Genomic DNA, 26,499 nt, shown 5'->3' with positions numbered 1-26,499 from the left:
GTTATCCAAAATGACTTCACTTCTTGTTGGGCCAGCAGGATCTAATGACTGACCATCCTTCAAGAAATATCTCTAACTGATGCAGAGTTACTTTAATAAATGCATTTCATACTTCCATCCATCTCACCAATGCCAGATCCCTCGGTAAACAAACCAGATGAGCTGCAATCAGAGATTTACTACAACTGCTTTTTCTGTGAGTGTTGTTTGTAGCTGAATCCTGGCTTTGTCCAAACATCCCCAATGCATCAGTCGAGGTACTGGGCCAGACATTACACTGCCATGACGGCAACAAAGTCTCTAAGGGAAGGGGCCTAGAGCTCTGTGCTTATGTGCTTCAGGGTTGGTGCCATAACAGTAGAATTATAGACAGTCACTGCTCACCAGTCTTAGAGGCCAATGTGGAGGGCGTCCATATTGTTCCTGAGGACTTTAATCAGGTATGTACTATTTTAATATTTCAAGTTTTATGCTAACAGGTGTGACTGAGCACAATGAAGTTTAAAAATTTTGCAAATGTAAAGAATAACTTTTCTAAAATGGCAAGTGTCCCATTGATACATTACATTAATGCAGACTATATGTTGTTAATTTTAACACAGCAGTTTTTATCTCATCCTGTTGAAAGTCTGATAAGCTCATGCCATGGTGAGGGTTCTGTTGACCAGCTGTCCGCAATTCACAAGAATCACTACTGCTCCTAAAGTATTGGTCAGAATTTAATCAAACTTGTGCAAAATAATCACCCAATCTGTCTTCACCCAAACTGGGCTCAAGACCCAGTTCAAATTTATTGTTTCACAGGGAGCAACCTTTGAGTTTTGATGGATTGTGAGCCTGATGAGTTACATCACTGATTTTTCTGTTTCTCAGATGACTAAGATGGCACAATAACTGGTGAATGTTGGGTGCTCATGAGTAATTGTCTTGTCATGTTCTTGAAACAAACTTTCTGCATGAAATGATCAGACACACTTTAATGGAATCTGTGGGGTTTTATTTTTTCTGTAAACAACAGAAAATTAATTTAAAGGAATGTAGATATTTAAACCTGAGATCTAAGATAAACCTAACAGGTAGTTTTGCTGAAATTGATGTTGGAAAGCTAAAAAAAAATACTTAAGATGTTCAATACACATTTTTCTTTACATCCCGTCATTCAACCCTGATAATTAAAATGAAACTGATTTACGAGTTCACACAGCTACCTTAAGGAGCTCAGTTAATTAATAAACTTAAATCAACTTAGCTAACAGATTATTTTAGTTAAGCTAAAATAGATTCCTAAGTTAAAAGAAGTACTAAAGTATTTGAATTAACTAAAAAACCCAAGTCAACTGAACTATGACAAGAGTTTAAACAAGAGATTATTTTAATTTAGCTGAAAGGGTTCTCCCAATTTTTCCTAACTTTAAAGCAGTTGAACTGACTAACAAATCGCAGTCAACTAAACTAAGACGAAAGTTTAGACAACATGTGATTTTTCATCAACATAACATTTGGTTGTGTTACAAGAACAAACTCTTTTTCTTGACTTAACTTAAAATTTTAAGGCAGCCCTTTACATCATATTTTTAAGTTGAAACAACAAGTTATATTTTACAGTGCACCCTTTTCATGTACTTTTTAGTTTTTTTTCTTTATTTTGTATCATTTAAAAAACCTTTTTATGTTTGGTATTACATACATCTATTGGCATGCATTTAAATTACTACATTATTATGTTCTTGTTTCTGCCTTGTTACCCTTCTATTACCGCTTTATTACCGAGCTGTAATAGAAAGTGCTACCTCCAGTCAACAGTCAAAACTATTAAGTAGCTTATAAGATAAAACTACATCTATGTTAAACAATTAAGAAATTGCTCGCAGATGCAACAAAAGCCAAATTTTGAAAGAAATCCTAATATACCAGGGTTGTTCAACTCCAGGCCTCGAGGGCCTGTGTCGTGCAGGTTTTAGATGTGTCCTTGATCCAACACAGCTGATTTAAATGGCTAAATTACCTCCTCAACATGTCTTGAAGTTCTCCAGAGGCCTGGTAATGAACTAATCATTTGATTCAGGTGTGTTGACGCAGGGTGACATATAAAACCTGCAGAACACTGGCCTTTGCGGCCTGGATCTCCCCACCCCTGTAATACATATTTTGAGACAAAGAGGGAACTTTTTCTCAGTCACCACCAGTCATACAGCAAATTCCCTGCTGACTCGGCCTCAGGATGTCTAAAGGAAAGAATCATGCGCACCCAAAGGCAATGAGCTCATCAGTGGTCATGTGTGCACGCAGAGGGAGAGTGAGAGACCGAAGGAGCAGCAGCAGAGCATCACAGTTGTAACACGGTTTTGTGTGATGACGTGTGTGTTAATGAACCTACATCCAAGCTCATATTCACATATACTGTATCTTCTACAACTATAAGTTCATGTATGGCTGCACCACATTTGGATTACACATGGGAAGCTCTGATGTAACCAATTCTTCTGTGGAGCTTAATTGAAGACAGTGAACTCAACTCCTGGACTGCTGCAGTCTTTCTGCCCTAAGACTTAGGCCAGACTTGTATATCCAGCACTTCCAGTATTATAGGTTATAGTATTGAATATGCTATATATAATCTACTGGCCTGGTTATAGAATATAACCAGTCAGCAGTCAGAGCTTATTCATTTCACTTGTGAATGTCTTCTGCCAAAGTAAGATAACCACCAACACTGAAAGACAAAGAGCAGCTTATATAAACACAGCAGAAAACTAAAACATCATCAGTAAAGTTGAGTAGAAAAAATGAACTACATATCTGCTACGTTTAATTTTCTGAAAATAGCTGTTTGAAATGTAAGATCAATTTAAAACAACATTTTATTTGTTTCAGGTTTAGGGCACAAAATAAAACGCAGACAGAATCAAATCACTTACCAACAATAACACAAGGCATCAGCAGGAAACGCTGTATTTGAAGGACCTTGTGTAAAGAAGACTGCGGCCCAAGTCTTATTGTCCTGCCACCATACTTTATCTAGAAAGAGGTTAAATGAATGTCATAGAGGCAGGTCTCAGCAGAGCAATGGGTGAAAATATTTACTGCATGTATGAATACTATTAATACTAAAAAAAACCTAGACAAAGTTTATTTTCCCCTTCATGTGTATTGCCTCTTATGAACACGTTAGATGAAGAGCTCTATGGTTATTAGAGATGCTAATTTCATTGGGGTTTTTGTTTTCTGTTATTTGTACTTTCTGCAAAGTCCTTTGACTAAAAACAATGTTTCATATTTTAACTTCTTGTGCTGCAGTTCAATTCTATTCAATTCAATTTTATTTATAATACTCATAATGCTTCCTATTTCCTGCTCAGCCCAAGTGCGTCAGTTTTTATAAACTGTCTGTGGTCCTACCCTCTTCTTGTGTTCTCCCTGCTTTTTAAGATATTTAGTTTCCTGATGTTCTTCACATTGTAACTTCTGTGTCTACAAGTCCTCAGGACTCAGGATATCTTTGGATGTCTGTGTTTCTTTGGGGGACTGTGATGAGGTACAGTCCACATCATGCCTTCCCAAGTGTTGGTGAGGTAAGTTATTTACAGTGGTGTGAAAAAGTATTTGCACCCTTCCTGATTTCCTATTTTTTTTTGTATGTTTGTCGCACTTAAATGTTTCAGGTCATCAAGTAAATGCAACTATTAGACAAAGATTACACAAGTAAACACAAAATTCAGTTTCCAAATTATAGTGTTTATTATTGAGGGGGGAAAAAATCCAAACGTACACGGTCCTGTGTGAAAAAGGTTGGCTTGTACTTAGCAGCAACAACTGCAATCAAACATTTGTGATAAATCTTTTACCTCACTGTGGAGGAATTTTGGCCCACTCATCTTTGCAGAATTGTTGTAATTCAGCCACATTGGAGGGTTTTCCTGGATGAACCACAGCACCTATGTCACATTTACACCAGGACTTTGACTCCAAAGTCTTCATTTTGGGGTGTCTGTAGCTCAGGTGGTAGAGCAGGTCACCTACCTACTCACCGGAAGGTTGGTTGTTCGACACCTTACTCCACGCTGCATGCCAAATATCCTTGGTCAAGATACAAACCCCATATTGGTCTCTGATGCAGCCATCGGACTGTGAATGTTAGATAGAAGGTGCTTAGAGCCTAGAAAAAGTGCTTGGGTGAATGAGGCAAGTTGTGTAAAGCGCTCAGAGTAGAAAGGCACTAATATAAAAACCAGTCCATTTACCATTTTGTTTTTCTTAAGTCATTCAGAGGTGGACTTGCTGTTGTGTTTTGGATCATTGGCATGCTACAGAACCACCGTGCTTCAGCTTGAGGTCATGAACAGATAGCTGGACATTCTCCTTCAGGAGATTTTGGTAGAACGCAGAATTTATGGTTCCATTTACCACAGCAAGTCTTCCAGGTCCTGAGGAAAACAGACCCCGACCATCACACTACCACCACCTTATTATACTGTTTGTATGATGCTCCTTTTCTGTAATGCTATGTTACTTTTACGCCAGATGAAACGGGACTCAAACCTTTCTAAAAGGTAAACCTTTGTCTCGTCAGTCAACAGAGCATTTTCTCAAAAGTCTTGGTGATCAAGAAGACGTTTTCTGGCAAAACTGGCACGAGCCATCATGTTCCTTTTGCTCTGCAGTGGTTTTTGTCTTATAACTGTGCCATGCACACCACTTTTGCCCAGTTTCTTTCTTTTCGTGGAGTCATGAACTCTGACCTTAACTGAGACATGGGAAGTCTGCATGTAGGTTTGGATTTATTTAGAAACTGCATTTTGTGTTTGCTTGTATTGTCTAATATTTACATTTTTTAATGATCTGAAACGTTTAAGTGTGGCCAACATACAAAAAAAATTAGGAAATCAAGAGGGGGACAGACATTTCTTTGCATGTTGGCGGTCTGGAGATACTTCACACTGAAAGCATTTGGAGCCTTGCTACGTGCTTCCAAACCGACATTTCATCTCTGAGCAAGTTATCCCAGAGAAGTAAAGCAGGTGTGTAAGTTCATCTCTGAATGTGTGTGAAGCATTCCCACGTTAATCTTAACAACCGAACAACCGAGCTCTGACGTGTGTGCGTTGTCATTGCTAAGTCTGACCGTACAATGGATAGGCTCATCTTTTACTTTTACTAAACAGTTTTGTGGTTAAAAAACAAACAAACAAAACAACAACAACTATGAAAAACTGTTTTTTTCATACTTGTTTTAAGTTTTGTACAGAAATTACACAAAATTCATTCTCAGGTTAAACGTGATAGAAACAGCTTACACTGGCATCCATCTTGATAAAAGACAAGTGTCGTGAAACCGTGTTTGCATTTATTTGCACTGCTTTCCACTCTGGATGTCTGTTTATGTTAAGCCTTAATTATAAAAGAGTCCCTTCTCCAACTTGTTCTGTTTTTAAGTTGTTGAATTTAAACATTATTTTGTGCTGATATTGCAAGTTTTTTTTCAGAACCAAAGAGTTTTTGAAATCTGCATAAAATTGCATTTTAAATTACTTTTTGAATATTAGTTGAAATACTTTATTTGTTTTTTAAAGTTCAGCTAAAAGTTTAAACTAAAAGATCAGAATTGCTGAACTGCAAAATATTTTGGGTGCAGTGCGTTTTTTGCATACAGGTGTAATAGAATAGCTTTAGTGTTTTGTTTTTAAAAAACTTGAGTATGAACTTGTACAAAATGCAGCAAGACATTAAATAGAAACAGTTATTCATTATGTACTGGATTCATATCGGTATCGGCAGATATCCAAATTTGTGATATCGGTATCGATATTGGACATAAAAAGGTGGTATCGTGCCATCTCTGATTATTACCGCTGATTATCAGGGTTTCCACATGGATCATTCTGTGCTCTCATCCTGCAAACCTGCTACAACTGGGCACACTTGTGTCTCGCCATGAACTTTGTGTGACAGAGAAAGAAATGCAGACTGGTTACCTCCACTCTTGCATTGCCAATGCAAGTGATCCTGTACCTGTGTATCTGTCTCCTTAATGCTCTGTGTGTTAGTGTAACAAGAGATAAAAAAATTCCCCTCAATGACATTTTAGATCCCCCACTGTGACTGACCTGGGCTGGGGAGTCACTGTCCTCTCTGCTAGGAAAGGCAATGTCACGGCAAGTGAGATGAGCCGTGTGGAAAATAAAGGAGGATCCAAACGCAGGCACTTGTACAGGTGTGTGGGTGGTTTATTAAACACAAAATGGAAATGGACAAACGGCGAACGGAGCAAAGACTAAACTAAACTGGGAACAAACTAACTACAGAACACGAACCTGAAGATGAATGAGAGCGGGCGGAAACAGATGATGGTTGACTGCAGGGAAACACACAGATGAAGCAGGGTGGAAACACAGCTGGGAATAATCAACAAGACGAGACAGAGGTAAAACTGAACACACTCACATGAGACGCAGACCTTCACAATAAAACAGGAACAAGAAACCATCACACTAAGACGCAGACTCGACATAGAGAGACAGACAGAAAATGACACATGAAACTAAACCCACACAAAACATGAGAACACAAATCTTAAACCCAAATAAACAGAAACATAGAACTCTAATAATAATAATAATAATAATAATAATAATAATAATAATAATAATAATCATCATCATCATTGCACCCAAAACCACAACAATCATTCAAAAAATAAACTAACAATCAAAACTCAAAATACTGGTTCGAAACTGACCCAGAACCGTGACAGGCAAATATTGCACAATCCAGACAAATTACAATAAGCAGAGGTGGAGTAATTAATTTTGTTTTAAAGATCATTCTTTGCATTGCAATGCCGATAATCATCTGCATCTTGAAAGAAAAAACTAAAGTTGTTGGGGATTTAATGATCAGGAAGTATTTGCAGTAGAGTTTATGTAGTTCCATGTCATACCAGAAGGTGACACCAGAGCCAGAGAGAGGATGTAGAGGTAGAAAAAAGAAGAAAAAAAGTGCAACAGGTAGGAGAGTGTCCGGTGCATTTTGCTGCTGATTCCTTTTCAGAATTTCTGAATATAAAACTTTTTACTGCCTTTGATAGTGTTTCACTTGCAGGCCCTGAGTACTTTCTCTCACACTGAAAACACTTGAATGATAAAATTATTTTAGCATTACTTAATAAGACTGATTCAGGAAAGATAATTTATAATTTTAGACATTTGTAGCAGTCCTCCACGAAGGAGGAACAGTCTGTCTACTCTCTGCAACTCTCAGCTGCTGCTGGCTCTTCCTCCTCCTCTTCCTCACACACTGCTGAGTTTTGTCCTGGTGGATCATCAGGGGAGCAAAGTCTCACAGATGATGTGCAGCAGTGGGTCCCTCAGTCTGTCCTCACTCTGGACACTTGCAGTTGTCACACATGGAAATCAAATGTGTGATAAGCTGCAGGATTCAAACACAAGTGTAACTTATAAATACATGTTCATACTTTTATTCCACAATCAGAGAGAAAGAAACAGAGAGAGAGTGCAGGACAGACAGACAGGTGACAGGCTCGCGCTCAACTCGTTAAAACAATGGTGAAAGTCTGTTTGGCTTGACGCCACCGAACAGATGCAGCAAACTAACAGTGCAGTGAATCTGTTTTGTGGCGTGACATTCGGGACTGAAAACCAGGCAGCCTTTACAGACTTTCAGCTTGTTCTATTAGTGGATATATTACTAACTTTAATTATCCATAAAATTGCCACATTCTCTTCAATATTAAGGTCAACTATTGAACGGTGTATATTTTAAAGTTCTCCCAATGGGGGCGGGGGGCCGGTAGCTGGAGTTGGCCGTCTGGTCGGGGTCTGGGATGCTGGGCCTCCCTGCTGCTGCAGGGCCGGGGGCAGTCTGCTTGTCTCCACTCCAGTGCAATGGGCAACATCTTCTGGTATCTGGACCTGGGGGTATGAAGTATGTTTGGGGAGTGTGAGTGTGTGTACAGTGTTCATTTCTGTTTGTCTCCATGTTGGGTGAGTGCTGAGTATTTGTATATGTGCATGAGGGTGGAATGCATGCTTGTGTCTGTGTGTGCCTGTTTGTCTATGTCTCTGTGTCGGGTCTCAGACTCCACCTCTCTGGGAACATCTCAAAAGTAAAAAGTAAAATGTTCTGTTTCTGATCCTGTTTAACAGTGGTTTACTGTTTTCTATCAATGTGTTAAATTTGTATAGATGGTCTTCTTTTAGGTGAAAAAATAAGCAGACTGATTATGAAATTAGGATTCAAAATATTAAAATCTTAAACTATTTACATTTTCAAACAATAAAGGGATAACTTATGCCAGTTAAGGAAAACCGGACTTGAGAGTACAAGTAGATCTGAATCTAATCCAGATCTACTTGTACTCTCTTATACTCTAATTCTTCTTCTTCTATCAGTAAGAAACTTGTACAGATGATCAAGATCATTTTCTGCAAGAAGTAATTCACACCAACACTAGATAGCGCACTCGAGCCATTCAAGATTCAAGATTCTTTATTTGTCAAACGCAACACGCAGTGAAATGTATCCTGACTCGCTCCTCGACTGTGCAAAAGGGGAGAGAAGAACATTATATACATTAATGAATATATACAAGGGGGACATTATGTGCAGCAAGTAGGTGAATTATGTACATTAAATGAATTAAATAAACGAATTAAATAAAATCCACTAAATGCATCATGTTGCCACGTGTCTTTTACGTATAAAATCAGTAATTACGATCATTATAGCTGTGAACGTATGTTGGACATTTTTTAAGGAATAAAATAATATATAAATAAATAATTATATTATTTACAAACATTTGCATTCATAGACCAGGGTAAAACCTTTATTATATCACAGTTCACTGTGTGAGCTGCTGAGTAAGTAAACCATCAATAGGAGAGGAGACAAAGCTTAAATCCTCCAAGTATTAAAAACTTTCATACTTGGATGGAAACATAATATTTAAAATGTTGTTTATCCAGTTACCTTTGAGTTTCATGCTGAAGAGTCAAAAGGGAAAAGAGAGAAGTCTGACAACAATGCCACATATATTGACAAGTACGTATGTGTGGCTGGAAAGCTCTAATGAGTGACTGGATCTCAGTTGTTCTAATGAACATTCATTGTTTAGCGTTTGGTTTTGGAGAAATCCATGACTGCCATCAAACCCAGACTACAGGTACTGCCAGAGAAGTTCTTTATGTGTAATGTGTGAACTGGATTTTCTCTCTGCTGAAACACTTTTTGATCACTATGACTTAAAAATTAATTTTATTGAATAATTATTTAAATAAGGATTTAAATGGAAACAGTTTGTACATACAAATAAGATAAAAAGGTGAAAAAATTTAGATGGAGCTCAAAATGTAAATTTCTCAGTTTATGTGGGACAAGCCACAGATTTCCACAGCCACAGTTACTGTATGTTCTGTCTTTTTATGTAGTATAATCTGTGACTCTAAATGTTTGTCTAAGTATTAAAGTTAATAGTGTTAACGGTTGTTCTGGTGCTACTGGCTCTTCTCTGAATCCCCAAAAATTGCAGCTCAAAGGCTTCCCCAAATTTACACTGATGTCTTTTGATTAATGGCTGGATGTCATGTTGGCTTCCTCCCACACTCCAAATGCATGTTGGGTTAATTGGCAGCCGTGTAAATGTGAACAAGAATGTGTGTCTCTCTACGCTAGCCCCGACCTTTCCAGGGTCTACCTAAGCTTGCGTGCCTGAAATAGATACGCTATTACAAAAATGGATGGAAAAATAAATAAATAAAATACAATATTTTACATTTAAAAAATGCCCCTCAATTTAGTTCATCATCCTTGCACGACTCCAGTATCATGTTTATGACCTTTGATGAACCGGGTCATATTTCTTCTTTCAAAACAATTGAGCTAGCCTTTCACATGAAAGCTAGATTATCCTCAGTTTTTAAAGGGGACACTTGCTGATAAAAATATTTTTTATTATTTATTTTTTTTTAGCTAATAACTCTTTCTTTATGTATGTCAAAAGTGTTATCTTTGGGATTTTTTGTGTTGATTCAGCTAAAGAAACAAAAAGTAATCCCTCCCTCTGTGCTCTTTCATAATAGCTCTGAGGGAGGGATTTGAGAAAAAACTATATATTTGCCCAACATTTTCAAGACAGTGGGGGTGATAGATTCTGCCTCTAACTTTCTGTGCAGTCTGCAACACAAGAACAGCAGCAGCAACCATGAAGTTTCATGCTTTTGTTTTCATGCTGCTCTTCCTCTGCACGTACCTGAGTCTGGCACAAGGTAAGTGAAACAGAATTGTCTGGTTTCAAATCACTACTTTAACATTTCCACTTAAAAATGTATTTTTAAGAGAATTCACAAAAGTTTAACCATGCAGCTCTTCATGGTATCTCAAAAGCATTTTCTGGACAAAGCAAATTACTGAAAATATGCACCTGAGTGCTTCTTTTTATGCCCTGTCTTCATTTAACCACAGCTCCTGAAGCCACATCTCTTTGAAGCTGTGAGGACAATTTTTCAGTGAATGAGATTCTGTTCAAAGCCATTTATCACAACTCTTTAAATGCACATGTATTCAGTCATCTTGCTTTTACAGATCACTTAAATGTGGCAGTCTGCAGAATTTTAAAAAGGACATAAGGACAGCTGTCACATGTACAGAGGACTTAAATAATAAATGAAATTCTAAAAAAATTCCTTAAACAATTAAATAATAAAAGAAAAGTAAAGTTGGACTAAAACAAAATAATTTTATTAAGTACTGTATGTTTATGTCTAAAATAATTGTTTCTTTGATGCAGCTGCAACATTCAAGGGACACAGACATAATCATGAACCAGTAATGTGGGTATGATTTTGAAATGAGTACTGCTTATCTGACTAAATACTATTGATACCTTTATACTGTAGTATTGCTACTTTGATTAAAGTAAAGATTCCTAAAGGATCCAAATACTTTTCATGTAAAACCAGCCCTTTCATGTTCAAGTGCTTTCACTTTTTTTCTGTGCATGCTGTGAAATTATTTGCAGATGCTGCCAAGTGCAACAGGTCTACAGACATCGTATTATCTCAGTATTTGTGTAAGCTGACTTTGTTCAGAGGAATTCTCAATCAGCAGCATCAGTTCAGGCAGAGATGTTGAGGTTAAGGTAAAGTCAGCTAAAAACAACAATAAAACCAAGGAGAGGGGTGAGCGGTGGAGCGAGAGAAATTTGCTGAAATAGATCCTGAAAAAGATCCCCAAGTAAGGGGATGTGGGAATCTTCCTGGGCTGCTCTGGCAGACGTTCAGATCTATTCAAATCATCAAAACGGTCAAATTCCAGTGGGCTGGTTTATTTGATCATAATTCTCTTTAACTTTCTCTCCAGGCTCGTATGCCAACTGCTGCCTCGGCTACGTTAATGAGATAAAAAAGAAGAGATACCTTGTCAGTTACACTATGCAGGAAACAGATGGGGACTGCAACATCAGAGCTGTTTTGTGAGTATCAACTGTGAAGTCCTTCACTTTTGGCACATTTTGTTTCCCACACTGTCAAATTCCATCATAATGACTTGGCACAGACCGAGGAAGTGACTGATCCCCATTTATCCACAGATTTTTAATAACGATACTCATATGTGTAGGTTTAAGTGGAAGAAGAGGGAACAACCTGTGTGTGCCAATCCAAATGATCACTGGGTGCAGAAGGAGATGAGGAGGCTGGATTTAATGCGTAAGAAGTTACACAACATGCTCTTAAAATGGCATACACTTTCACAGGTTATACACATGAATCATCATAACTCCTGCCTCTTTACAGATCGCTAAGCGAGAAAAGGAAGATCAGAGAGGACAGCGGACGCTTCAACGAACTGTCAGACATCGTATATCATCCTTTGGTCATGTGCACAGTTCACCAATACAGAAAAATACTGCATCCTAATCATTTTAAAGGCTGAACCATAAATAACTGTCAGAAAATTCTAATTATTTTTTGACACCCATGTATATATCAGATAAGATACATTTGGCATTAAGACGTTAATGTTAGAACCGTTGTGGGAAAAATGAATGTATATAAAACATATATGATATTGTACTATTCAGCTTTGAATCGTGAGTGAATACAAAGTGCATCTCTGAGAGAAACATACACTTTTTTTTTTCATTATATACAACAGGTTTGCTAATTTTTGTATCAGCACTATAATTGTACTTTGTGTTTTTCTATTGCCAATAAAAAGCAAAACCATACAAAACCTCTGTTGTCCTATAAAAGTTTGTAATTAATCAGAAAAGCCTGGATCTGTTTTAAATATCTAATCCCTGTTCTGGTGTTTTCTAGAAGGCCCAGATGAGGTATAGCAACCAGCCTTTGATTCAGTAATCTCTGATATATTCTTTTGGCCTCATCTTGAGCTGTTAATTGTCTATGTGCTACAACTGTAAAATACATTAAACAAGGTATTTGTTCTACTGTACACTTAATCCAACATTCAGAGTTGAGTTAAAAGTGAATGTGTTGCCTTAACCAATCAATCCAGTCGGGATTAAAGGACAGATTCAACATATTTCACATCTGTCTTAAAGCAACAGTCACATGCACACATTAAAACTGGTTCTGTTAGCTGCCAGTGCTCCATTGTAAGTGTGTTTCCAACATTAATCATGTCTCCACATTACTCACAGTACTCCCACGAAAATGTATTTATTACATTTTATATTACATTCCTACATACTTGGTCCATTTTCCACATAATGCGGCATATGTATTTCAGAAACTTTTGACCTGCTGGGATTTTCCACACGATACAGAAAGTGAAAAACAGAAAATATCAGCAGTTCTTTGTGTGACCTTGTTGATGTCAGAGGTCAGAGGAGAATGGCCAGACTTCTCCAAGCTCATGAAAGCAACAGTAGCTCATATAAACACTCACTACAACCAACTTATGCAGAAAAGGCTTTCTACATGCACCAAATATGGAACTTTAAAGCAGATGAGCAACAGCAGCAGAAAACCACACTGTGTGCAGCTGGGTGTCCTGTCAGCTAAGAACAGGAAACTGAGGCTACAGTTCACACAGTCTCACCAAAATTGGACAGTAGTAGACAGGGTAAACATTGTCTGGTCGGATGAGTCTCAATTTCTGCTGCAAAATTCAAAAGTAGGGTCAGAATTTGGGATTAAAAAACATGACAGCATGGATCCATGCTTCCTGATGGTGGTGGGGATGCAATGGTATAGGGCAGCGGTCTCCAACCCCCGGATTCGTTTGGGGGGTTGATGCGAGAGTTGATGCTCTGGTGTGAAATTTATGGTTTTCTGGGTTTTTATTGGTTTTTACTGTTATTTAATTTTTTATTATTTTTATCGTTAACTCGTTTTCCCTGGGTCTTTTCCTGTCTGTTATGAATAAATCTTCTTTTTTTTGGTACCAGTACTGGTTTTATTTTGTTGTATTTATCCATGACACCTTTAAGGCCAGTTCCCGAAAACATTGTTATAATATATTGGCATAAACCGTTCCGTGGCGCAAAAAAGGTTGGGGACTGCTGGTGTAGGGGATATCTCAAATTGGTTTCCAGAACAATGGTCTCCACAGTCATCAGATTCCAGTCCAACAGAGCACCTTGAGGATTTACTAAAACAAAAGATTCACATCATGGATGTGCAGCCAACAACTCTCCACCAACTGTGCAATAACCAGAATGTCTGAGGATTGTTTCCAGCACCTTGTTGAGTCTGTGCCATGGCCATATGTGTGCCAAATGAGCACTGCACCTGGCCAGGTGAATCTGGAAGTTCGGATGTTCATCCCTCACACATCACAATGCCACTCATTTATTAGAACATGACAAATGTACCGTGAAAAGCCCTCAGACGTCAGCAACAACTACAGGGTATACTGGTAGTCTAAGGGCAAAGACGTGGCCCATCAAAACAACATGTCCTTGATTGATAATGCAGCCAAGAACCTTTTCATCAGCTTCTTAATCCTCCCAAGCCCGCACCCTTAACTGGCTGTTTTTTTAATGTGCAAAAGAATTTGTGGTGCAGTGTGTGTGCAGCCATGTTTTACATAGATTTACAACAAAACAGGACAAAAAGAAAAGCTCTGATTGTTAAACTATTACAGTAAGCAGCAGCATTTTTCTCCAAAACCATCATACTGATTTCCCCTCTGCCTGGTCTCTGTGTATTTCTTCAGGGCTGATGCATACAAGCAACAGTTTAGATAGTTTAATTTCTTCCAGCTGGGTGAAACTCCCCCACCTCCTCTTTTCACTCCAGTGCAGGATACAAAGGATTGAAAACTGTTTTTGGTGTAAATCTTTCCCTGCGTGTCAGTCTTGTTGTTTTTGTCATCCTACCTACAGCTTAGTGTCAGAGTGCACATTGTAGCCCTCTAAGGTTAGCTTGCTCACTAGCTTCACTAACTAAACTGGGTGTGTGAGCAGCAAGCCACTAGTTGCTGGTCCTTTTGTTTGTGGTCTTCTTACAGCTTTCCTGCATATCTCAGGGATTACAGTTCAGCTGGTTTAGGTATACCATTGGCTCAAAGGAAGCTGCTGGTTTCTCAGTGTTTATTGCAAAGAGAACATTATTCATTGCATCCTTGAAAAGTTTAATGAATAATTGCGCAGAAACTTGTGAAGATTACAACTTTCTCAAGTGGAAACGATAACAGAGACACTTCAAGTAGTGATATTGAGCAAGAACAGGATTCCTACACAATCAGCAAGTTAAGACGTATTCTTGGCACCTATTCCAATGTTAATAACCCTTTATGTTTGCTCTTGCCCACACAATGTGTGCACATTCTTGTGCAAACAGGCTGTGGGCTTAAAACCCTTATTGCAAAATATTAAGTTATAGTGCCAAACTCTCATAAGAAACAGAGCCAGTGTGTGCACACAGACACTGCCAGGTTGTGTCACGCACAACACTGACTCCTGGTTCAGAAGAGACTTTTGTATCCTAAATGCAAGTGACGGGAAACTAAAGGCCCATCACTTGCACTTTTTGGTGTGAAATGACACGTTACAGTCACAAATACACAAACACAATTAAAGTTTTCATCATTTTCATGAAAGTGTTTGATTTGATTCCAAAATCAGTTCCCCAGAACTGACTCAAGACTCACTAATTTATTAAATTTCAAGGATTACAAATAACTCATCATAAATAAAATTTTACACCCCAGCAGAATCCTTGTTGGAAACTGTAAAAATCTGGAGTCTTGCACATGCTGCAGAAAAAGACAGTCGTATCATCCTTGGGGGAAGATGCCGAAACTGCTGAAAGAAAAGAACCAGAATTGTCCAGATGATGAGATTGGAGGGGAAACAGTTCAAAACCGGTGTGAAAAAATATCTATTCTGTTCAGTAAATCTGGCTTTACTCTTTGTAATACAGTGGCTTGCAAAAGTATTCGGCCCCCTTGAACTTAAAATCATACATGATTCCAAACATTTTTTACAAATAAATAACTGCAAAGTGGGTTGTGTGTAATTATTCAGCCCCCTTTGGTCTGAGTGCAGTCAGTTGCTCATAGACATTGCCTGATGAGTGCTAATGACTAAATAGAGTGCACCTGTGTGTAATCTAATGTCAGTACAAATACAGCTGCTCTGTGATGGCCTCAGAGGTTGTCTAAGAGAATATTGGGAGCAACAACACCATGAAGTCCAAAGAACACACCAGACAGGTCAGGGATAAAGTTATTGAGAAATTTAAAGCAGGCTTAGGCTACAAAAAGATTTCCCAAGCCTTGAACATCCCACGGAGCACTGTTCAAGCGATCATTCAGAAATGGCACAACTGTAACCCTACCAAGACAAGGCCGTCCACCTAAACTCACAGGCCGAACAAGGAGAGCGCTGAAGAAATGCAGCCAAGAGGCCCACGGCGACTCTGGACGAGCTGCAGAGATCTACAGCTCAGGTGGGGGAATCTGTCCATAGGACAACCATAAGTTTGCCTTTTTGGAGTTGCAAGAGAAAGCCATTGTTAACAGAAAACCATAAGAAGTCCAGTTTGCAGTTTGCCACAAGCCATGTGGGGGACACAGCAAACACGTGGAAGAAGGTGCTCTGGTCAGATGAGACCAAAATGGAACTTTTTGGCCAAAATGCAAAACGCTATGTAATGTACAGACAGACTTTACCATGGCTCTGCAAGAGATGGTTAAAATAATCACACAACAGGGTAAAGCCATAGGGGAGTTAACTAATGCAGTGAGGGAGCTCACAACACAGACTGCCAGTTCTGAAGACAGTAGAGGTGTTAAAGCTAAGCCCAAGCCTAAGTACACTAGAGAGGGTCAGCCTATTTGTCTCCGATGTGAAGGGGTGGGACATATGGCCAGACACTGTAATGCACCCCGACAACCTACGAGCCAGTCTGCAACCATGCCCAGTTCACCGCTAACGGGAAACGGGAACCCTCCATTGCTATGAGCCGGGCAATGCGAGGCAAGTCAGAAGGCTCAAAGGAAGCTCTAACCAAGGAACATTTTCTAGAACATGCTGTTGGTCAGTGCCCTGAAGTAGATATCCAGATAGGTGGTGTATCCCTTAGATGTCTGCTTGACACAGGAAGTAATGTAAGCACTTTGACAGAAAGCTTTTTCAGAAATCATCTCCAGGGAGAAGATGAAGATATGCACTGTACTGCCAAGTGGCTTAAAATCACAGCAGCCAACCAGTTGCCGCTGCCCTATTTAGGCTATGTAGAGTTAGATGTACAGGTCATGGGGCTCACTATACCTGAATGTGGTTTTCTTATAATCAAGGATGATAAAGCAGAAAGAGACAATCCCAAATGGTTGGATTCGTCACCCCATGGCATTATAGGAATGAACATTGCAAAACGATGTAGACAGTTAGTACTCTCAGAGTTTGACACCACTCTAGGGGGAGAGCTGGAGTCCAGCTGGAAGGAGGCCTGCCACTGCGTACAAGCTGCTGAGCTTGTGGAAAAGGTGTCTACTGCCCGTGTGGCAAGCAAACACAAAGTGCGGGTGCCTGCCTCATCCCTGACCACTGTCTATGCAAGGGGCCATGGCAAGCAGTTTGGTAGCGCATTGGTTGAACCAGGGAATGTTCAGCTCCCAGGTGGCTTATTGGTGATCCCAACTCTAGTGTCAACTAACAGCCTGGTATTCCCAGTACAGGTGATGAACATCTCACAAGAGGATGTCTGGCTTCCACCTAAGGCTAGACTAGGCATTATTAGTCCTGGCCGCTGCATTGAGGGTGACCCATGCGAGGTGAAATTTGAGCGCATATCTGCCAACCATGAGGAGGTGACTCTTAACCAAAAGGACTGTCAGGGGGCCAACAGCTGCGTGCAGGACTTATTGGGAAGATTATACATAGGTGGCACACCAGGACAACAGGTCGAGGTCAGAACTCTTTTGAAAAGGTATGCGGATGTTTTTGCACTTCATGATGAGGATTTGGGGTACACTGATCGTGTGAAGCATGAAATTCCTGTTGTAGATGAAGCCCCTGTTTCTCAGCCATACAGGCGCATTCCACCAAATCAGTACAAAGAGGTCAGGGAGCACATTTCTGAACTGTTGAGAAAGGGGGTGATTCAGGAGAGTTCGAGTTCCTATGCTTCACCAGTTGTTCTGGTACGCAAGTCAGATGGGAGTCTTAGACTGTGTGTAGACTACCGCAGACTAAATGCAAAGACCAGGCGTGATGCGTTTCCACTCCCTCGCATTGAGGAGAGCCTGGATGCCTTGAGTGGTGCAGAGTTCTTCTCAACCATAGATCTTGCCAGTGGCTACCATCAGGTAGCGGTACATGAGAAAGACAGAGACAAAACCGCATTTACCACACCATTTGGCCTGTATGAATACTTAAGGATGCCTTTTGGGTTATGTAATGCCCCCGCGACGTTTCAACGTCTTATGCAGGTCACAATGAGTTATTTGGTCTTTCAGATTGTGTTGATCTACTTGGATGATCTGCTTGTGTTTTCATCAACATTCCAGGATCACGTTGTTAGACTGGAGACTGTTTTGAAAAGACTGAGGGATACGGGGCTGAAGGTTAAGGTTGAAAAGTGCCATTTCCTCCAGCCCCAGGTCAAGTTTCTCGGTCATGAAGTGTCGGCTCAGGGAATAAGCACAGATCCTGACAAGATAAGCGCTGTGGCAAAATGGCCCATCCCTAGTACTGTGAAAGAGCTAAGGTGCTTTTTAGGATTTTGCAGCTACTATAGGAGATTCATTGAGGGCTTTTCCCAAACTGCGGGGCCACTCCATGATGTAGTGAACGTCTGTGTTAAGGAGATAAGCCCTGTCAGGGCTAAACAGCTTTTTGCTTCAGCCTGGACACCGCAATGCTTACAAGCTTTTGAGTTGCTTAAGGAAAAGTTGACTAGTGCCCCTGTTCTAGGCTATGCTGACTTCAGTCTCCCTTTCACGCTGGAAACGGATGCTAGTAGTCTTGGATTAGGCGCTGTTCTGTCCCAGAAGCAGGGGGGAAGGAATAAAGTCATAGCTTATGCTAGTAGGAGGCTCAGAGGGGCTTAGAAGAATGATCAAAACTTTAGCAGCATGAAGCTCGAACTCCTAGCATTAAAGTGGGCAGTCACAGAAAAATGTAGGAGTTATCTGCTGGGGTCCAAGTTCACAATCATAACGGATAACAATCCCCTGTGTCACCTGCCCACTGCTAATTTAGGAGCCATTCAACAGAGGTGGGTAGCTCAGCTGTCTGTGTTTGACTTCGATGTTAAGTATCGCCCTGGCCGCTGCAACACTGCCGCTGATGCCCTCTCTCGGCAACCAACAGTTGACACGGCAGAACCTGACAGTGAGGATGCAGAATATGATGGCTCTATAGCCATATGTAATGTGCTGAGGGCAGGTACAAGTCTAGGCTCAGATCTTGTCATGGCTGGAGTTGAGGCTTGTAGGATCAGACTGCTGCAGGCCTCCGAACCAGATGAGGAAGCAGTCAGTGAGGCTGTGCTGGGCAACACCCCAACGATGCCTGGTTATTCCAATGCAGAACTCTATCGCTTCCAAGTGTCAGACCCAACAATTGGTGTCTTGAGAGAGTTTTGGAGCAGACAGAAGAGACCTACCTACAGAGAGAGAGGGGGTCTGTCTAAACCGGTACGTTCTCTACTGAAGCAGTGGCCTCGGATCAGAGAAAAGGATGGACTGCTATACCGTGTGATTGAGGATGCTCACCTTGGACAGTGCCATCAGCTGCTACTACCTGCCTGCCTTAAAGAAAAAGTGCTCAGGAGTGTGCATGATCACATGGGACACCAGGGAATCGAACGCACACTGGGATTGTTGAAACAAAGATGTTTCTGGGGGGGCATGTTTGAAGATGTTGAGCACTGGGTGAAGAAATGTCAGAGGTGTGTGTTAACAAAGATGCCTCAACCCAAAGTTCAGGCACCCCACGCTCCATTTTTGGCTACCCGCCCACTTGAAGTTGTTGCTGTTGATTATACCACCCTTGAGCGGGCTACAGATGGTCGTGAAAACGTTCTTGTAATGACTGACGTGTTCACCAAGTTCAGTCAGGCATTTGCCACACGAGATCAAAAAGCAGATACCACAGCTAAGATTATCCTGAAAGAGTGGTTCATGAAATATGGGGTACCAGAGCGCATGCACTCAGACCAGGGCAGGAATTTTGAAAGCGCAGTGATTGCCTAGCTATGCAAACTGTATGGAGTGAAGAAAACTCGTACAACACTCCACCACCCTCAGGGTAACCCACATTGTGAGAGGTTCAACAGGACTTTGCACAACCTCTTGCTTACGCTTCCCCCTGAGAAGAAGCGGCGCTGGCCCGAGCATCTGTCAGAGCTGGTGTATGCTTACAATGTCACGCTGCACTCGACGACAGGGTATTCTCCCCATTATCTGCTGTTTGGGGTCCACCCACATCTACCCGTTGATGCATTGTTGGGCCGGGAGGAAGTGAAGGATGACAAACTGGACTGGTTAGCAGTGCACCAGGAGCGTCTCCAGGATGCACATGCCAGAGCCAGAGAATTTGCCGAACGGAAGGCTGCAGAGAGAGTGGTTCAGCAGCAAGGAAAGGTGTTCTGTCCACCTGTTGACATCGGACAGTTTGTGTATCTCCGTTACCGACCACCAGGAAGGAATAAAATTCAAGATGCCTGGGCAGCCCCTGTGTATAAAGTGGTTGATATCCAAGGGACAACATACACAGTAGTGCCACTGGAAGGAGGGCCGGTGAAAAGAGTCCACAGATCTAACTTGAGGCCATGCGTGGGGTCTATACCTGCACCCAAGCCAAGGCTACGTGACCAGGAAGTCAGTTCTGCAGATGAGGACCGAGTGTCTGATACGGAGGTTGAGCATCCAGAGTTTGCCTTGATGGAGGAGGTCCAGTACCCCATGGAGCTGCCAGTGGCTCAGGGACCTGGGAAGTTGGTTCCGACGGTCGACGAGCCTGGAGACCAATTGGAGAATGGAACTGAAAATGTGGGTGAGGATCTACTAGGCAGGAGAGCAGTGACAACCCTGATGACCTCGAGGTGGAGCCAGCAGCTTACCTTCCACCTGGACCAGGAAGCATTGGATTCTCCAGCGAAGAACCGGTGGCGAAACCTGTTCCAGCTCCTAGGAAAGGAAAAAGAGAGAAAGCGGAGGCAGGTCCACCCACACCTGCTACACGCAGGAGTAGGAGAGAAACTGCAGGGGTCCACACAAACCCATTTAATCTACCTAGGTCAGCATGCAATGCAGTATCCTTCAGTCCAGATGTACTCTCCCAGGTGTTAGCCGGTATGGTTCTCTACACCACCAAACTCAGGGGAATGGTGAATGAGCAGGGGGTCACCGAGGACGTTGACTCGTAGCAGGGGAGAATGTAGCCAAGTGAACTAATGCTACGCATGGAAAGGGACTGAAGAGCGGGTTGGCGTGAGTAGTTACAGTGTCCTAACAGATTTCAAAGTTGTTAAGTTTATACTGTTATTCACTTTGCATAACTCTGTATGTTTCTGTTTGATTCAGAGGGGAGATCACTTGCTGTATGATTCCTGTGTGTGTACTTGTCCTAGCACAGTAGCTGTGTGGAGAAACCGAAGTGAGTTCATGATGTTCTCCCATAGAAATGTATGTTTAAAAGAGAGTTTACAGTGCACTTTATTGCCAGTTGACCTGCGAAGTTGTGGGATGTAAACAATGTGTTTATTTGTTTTGTTTTCTCTTTTTTGTTGTATTTGTTTCTTGACAGGTCACTACTATTGTCTATACTGTTTGAATTTAACATGTACATATGATAGTTACTGTTGTCTCAGACCCTGAAAGGCAGTTTGAGGCTGAGCCAGTGGAATAGTTAAATTTTGCCGTTTCACTCAAAACTACAGAATTAAAACTGTGCTCCTCTGGGTACAGTCGGAGAATAAAAAAGCCCACAAAAGAGTATTTCCTGTGTCCTGTCTCATTCCCCATGACCGGGCCACATATACTATAATGCACTGTATACTATAATGCACTGTATACTATAGTGCACTATATACTATAATGCACTGTATACTATAGTGCACTGTATACTATAGTACACTGTATACTATAGTGCACTGTATACTATAGTGCACTGCATACTATAGTGCACTGTATACTATAGTGCACTGTATACTATTAAGTTAATGCATTTCACATTTCTGCCCCTTTTTCACATTTTCCTAGCAAAACAGGAAAATGGAAATGGCTCAAGACTTTTGCACGATACTGGACGTCCATGTTTGTTGATACTGTAACCATAAAGGTTTATACCGATGGAAAATTGCATATTACTGTGCACTGTTTGAAACATGCAACAGATGCTCAACCAGATGTTCGACAGCATCGTTCTTTCAAATCAGTAGCAAGTCTTAAAACACCTGTACTCTTACAATGCAGCATTAATGTGTGATTACACACGAGTTTCCTGGTCCCACAAACACACACCTGTCATTGTTTACCAATCTCTGTGTAGAAATGTGAGTAAAAGCCTGAAAAAAGTACAAATTGTTCGGCTGCAGTTCAGTTCATATAAACATTACTGAGGAAAACAATATGCAAAGCCACGCCCACCTGTGCGGGACAGAGGCAATGCTAAGGTACCACACTCAGTTTGGAGTCAAAGACAGCTTCTTCTCCTGTTTAACAAATCAATTCAAAGTCCTTGCAAAGCAGTGAAAAATATGTCATCTTTTTTTTGTGATTCACGGTCCGTCTCACTTTCTTAGCCAAGAATCAGGCCAGCGAGCTGCCCAGCATATATGCTGGCTGCCCCCTCTGTCAGCGTGGAGCCTCCTGTGACTGAACTGGATCATTAAAGTCATTTAAAAAAGAAAAAGAAGCAACGTCGACTAATAACTGGACAAAATGCAAATGTTATAAAAATTCCAACACATCAGCAGGTTTAGTGATCGAACACTCACGTTGGCAGAGTTTCGAAGCTTGCTCCAACACTGTTCCCCAGCGACAACAGATGCTCTGCTCCGTCTGTGGCCCCACCACAGTCACTTCCTCCGTCCACTCTGGTGCACTGGCTCACTGACAGTTTGTGGTCTTTAGACAGCTCGTGGAAATGCTCGTCCACATTCGTTACAAGTTTGGGACCCATCTTAAAGGAATCAGCCTACCAGAAGTGGACGCGCAGCAAAAGATGTAGTGTAGTCATGTATGTGTTACACGTATGACACAAGACCAAACACCAAAAACACAACAAGCACACAGCTTCACACTTAACTTCTTATTTTAGTAAACAAAGAAAAATTCAATCTTTGCAAAAAACATTTTACCAGCGTATTAGTGTGTGCAGAGGGAGTGATGAAAGGAAGACACGGATACTTTTTCCAGTCAGTTGTACTCGTATGGGCTCAAAATGTGGTCATAAATATTTTGTACTTGTTTGTACATGTACATTTGTATGTGTAAAAAAGATTTGTGTGTGCGTAAAAAAGATTTGTGTGTGCGTAAAAAAGATTTGTGTGTGCGTAAAAAAGATTTGTGTGTGCGTAAAAAAGATTTGTATGTGTAAAAAAGATTTGTGTGTGCGTAAAAAAGATTTGTGTGTGGACTTAGAAAAAAAACCCCTGCAAGTTACAAGTACGAATTTTGACCCTATTTTTCTTCCTTTCATCTGATTGGTCAATGTCATGTCAATCACAAATGTAACAATCCAATCAGAGAACAGATGGGTTTGGCTGTCGGAGGGGCGCTTTTTTGAACTGCAGGTCACACAGAAACGCAGTGACACATAACCCACATCCAGAAAGCAATGTTTATAAACATGGCTGCAAACATAAACACAGACATACAAACATACAAAGACAGGGGCACACACACATACACACACACACACACACGAAAATATTCTGTTTTTTTCATTTGAGATTCTTGAGTTTCGACCTTTAAAATACATAAATTGATCGTGGCTCAAGAGTTGGGAGTTCGCCTTGTAATCGGAAGGTTGCCGGTTCGAGCCCCGGCTCGGACAGTCTCGGTCATTTTGTCCTTGGGCAAGACACTTCACCTACCCCCTACTGGTGGTGGTCAGAAGGGCCGATGGCGCTATATGGCAGCCTCGCTTCTGTCAGTCTGCCCCAGGGCAGCTGTGGCTACAACTGTAGCTGCCTCCACCAGTGTGTGAATGGGTGGATGGGTGTGTAAAGCGCTTTGGGGTCCCTAGGGGGGACTAGTAAAAGCGCTATACAAACACAGGCCATTTACCATGATTCCACCTTCCAGTGATTTAAAGAATTTGAGCTGTTAATATTCACTCAGATGTGTTCTAGTTCTAAGTTTTCTTTTACCATTAGACAGTTTTTCTTATGTACGTTTTCAAGCTGTTCAGCTGGTTTCAAAGTTCTTCTGTGTGAATTTCAGTTCTGTGCTTTGGCTGTCAGGTGAATGTTTCGCTGTATTTCAGCCCATTTACAGTTTTTGCCCGTTGCTTGAACACTATAAACCCATGCTTAGACTAAAGTAACACAACTTGAAGCTTTTGTTACCATACCTCAAACACATGTACCCATACCTTAAACAAAAGCGCTGCTTTGCACCCTAGTTGCAATTATGCAACACACATGGTCCTGCATACTACACTCTATTTCATACATAAGACACTTCGTTCACAAAATGAAATTTCAGGGTGCCATTTGGAAAACACATGTATCCAAAATACAAAACACATCGGGTAATTGCGACCACTCAATACACACCTGAAGGCACTTACTTGCAAAACTAAACACCAATTAGCCAACTACAAAAAGCCCTCAGTTTAGCCAATTCAAGGACTTTGCAAGCATGGATGGAGGGAGAGCAAGAGGAAGAGGAGGAGGAGGAGGAGGAGGAAGAGGAGGAGGAGGAGGAAGAGGAGGAGGCCATGCACGGACCCATATTTCTGATGATATAAGAGCAACTTTGGTGGACCATGTCATCAACCATGGCCTGACTATGAGGGAAGCTGGGCAGAGAGTCCACCCACATCTAAGCCGCTTCACAGTGGCATCTGTAATAAGAACATTCAGACTAGAAAGCAGGTCTGTCTTCACCTCTCTACCTTCTACTCTACTCAGATGGTTTTCATAGCACTGTTCTACAGTATATCACATCACCATATCAAGTGTACAGGGTATTGCAGGGTGCTAATGCTCCTTTTGCAGCCAAAGTGGTAGTTTCTGTGAAACATACCATGATTACTTATATTGAAGTACAGTGTTGTACAGTGGATGATACAGTATATACAGTAAAGTACTGTAAGAAAATAAGCAAAGCGATGACAATATGTGGTTGTATTTCTCTAGAATGACTCGAAGACCTTCTGGGGCAGGACGCCAACGCCTGTTCACACAACAGCAGGAACTCGCCGTTGTGGACCTAGTGAGGGCAGACAATGCCATCCGTCTCCACCAGCTACGAAAGCAAATACTTGCAGACAGGCAAGTGTTCAACAACATAAACCATGTGAGCATCACCACCATCAGACGCATCTTGGGACAACACAGCATCACCATGAAGCAGCTCTACAGAGTCCCATTTGAGAGGAACAGTGACAGGGTCAAAGGACTTCGAGCTGAATATGTACGGGTACGTGTAACTGTCCTTTACATGGACAATACAGTATTGGTGAAATCCAGGAGCAGCTGAATATGTACCATATCAGTACCACATGGATCCATCCTGAGAGCTACACAGGTACCTGTGTGATGGGTGAGGGTCCTGTATGTGTAGCACTGTAGTGCAGTAATATGTTCTCTTTGTTTTACAGAGAATCTTGGCCATGGATGGAGCTGCACAGCCTCATGAATTCATTTCCATTGATGAAGCTGGATTCGACCTGTGCGAAACAAGACGACGGGGTCGTAATGTAATTGGCCAAAGGGCAATTGTGCACGTCCCAGGGCAGCGCGGGGGAAATATCACATTGTGTGCCGCCATAAGCCTTCGAGGGCTTCTGCATCATCATGCAAAACTAGGTCCATACAATAGCCAACATATACTCACATTTCTAGATGCTCTCCATGATATAGTTGTACAGAACAGAGCAGATCAGCCCAGGTTTGTGGTGATATGGGATCATGTCAGTTTCCATCGGGCTGCTCTGGTCCAGGCCTGGTTCTCCAACCACAAACAACTTGAAGTGGTATACTTGCCCCCTTACTCACCATTTTTAAACCCTATAGAGGATTTTTTTTAGGCTTGGAGATGGCGTGTATATGACCGCCAACCACATTCCCGCATGCCTCTTCTGCAGGCAATGGAACAGGCCTGCGGCGACATTCAGGTGACAGCAATCCATGGATGGTTTCGACATGCAAGAGGATATTTTCCCCGGTGCCCAGCGGGAGAAGACACTGCTTGCGATGTCGATGAGGTCCTGTGGCCAGACCCCAACAGACGGCGGGATCCATGAGCCCACGTATGCACAATTGTCATGATTTTTTGTGTTTACAGTATAGTGTTTTTTCTATTACTGTATTATGTTTGTTTTTTTGCTTGATCTGAATTCATGGTGCTGCAGTGTACAATATTGAGTAGGCCTATTTGCTTTTTTGGTTGTTTGTGTCTCCTGAAAATATGCCTTCTGAATAAACAATGACAATCAAAGACTGCAGTGTTTTATATAAAGTAGACTAGTGTGTTCCCCCTGATCTGATCTGCATATGATGCAAGTATGTGTCATTTTGTCAACAGAGTTACATTTTGACAGAGGAATGTTAGGTTTTGACAGCAGAGTTTCAGTTTGGCACAGATGTGAATGGTATATTTTGTTGTGTCATGTTTACTTGTGTTTAGAGTTTTGGCACAATGAGCGAACTTTTGCAAAATGTGTTCAAGCAACGGGCAAAAACTGTAACATGTTTTTCACCAAAGATTTCAGCAATTATAAAAATTCAACTCAAACTATTCAGCTATTAGCATTCACACTGCATTTTCTACAGGAAATACATTTTATATACCAGTTTCAGTTCAAATTGCATTAAAAATAAAAAAATAATT

At 41.2% G+C, this 26,499-nt stretch overlaps 1 protein-coding gene and 1 pseudogene across 1 annotated transcript; both read left to right on the top strand.

Moving 5' to 3' along the window:
- Positions 1–10,157: 10,157 nt before the first annotated feature.
- LOC146369936 (C-C motif chemokine 25-like) lies at positions 10,158–12,249 on the top strand. Its single transcript, XM_084911040.1, has 4 exons — positions 10,158–10,283; positions 11,377–11,488; positions 11,635–11,723; positions 11,811–12,249. The coding sequence occupies exons 1-4, from the start codon at positions 10,220–10,222 to the stop codon at positions 11,816–11,818; spliced, it is 273 nt and encodes a 90-aa protein (XP_084767166.1). The 5' UTR covers positions 10,158–10,219; the 3' UTR covers positions 11,819–12,249.
- A 12,536-nt stretch (positions 12,250–24,785) lies between these two features.
- LOC146369935 (uncharacterized) lies at positions 24,786–25,673 on the top strand (annotated as a pseudogene).
- The last annotated feature ends 826 nt before the right edge of the window (positions 25,674–26,499 follow it).

The sequence above is a fragment of the Perissodus microlepis genome, chromosome 17 (genome assembly GCF_051167445.1).
Source record: "Perissodus microlepis isolate ML-2025 ecotype Zambia chromosome 17, ASM5116744v1, whole genome shotgun sequence".
Classification (NCBI taxonomy): domain Eukaryota; kingdom Metazoa; phylum Chordata; class Actinopteri; order Cichliformes; family Cichlidae; genus Perissodus; species Perissodus microlepis.
Note: the sequence above shows the minus strand (reverse complement) of the source record. Positions and strands in the feature narration are given on the sequence as shown.

Excerpts from the sequence above, each read along its gene's own strand:
- LOC146369936 (XM_084911040.1), top strand. The coding sequence starts at position 10,220 with ATGAAGTTTCATGCTTTTGTTTTCATGCTGCTCTTCCTCTGCACGTAC. Across the intron at positions 10,284-11,376 it reads GTACCTGAGTCTGGCACAAG|GCTCGTATGCCAACTGCTGC; the intron begins GTAAGTGAAACA and ends CTTTCTCTCCAG. Across the intron at positions 11,489-11,634 it reads TGCAACATCAGAGCTGTTTT|GTTTAAGTGGAAGAAGAGGG; the intron begins GTGAGTATCAAC and ends TCATATGTGTAG.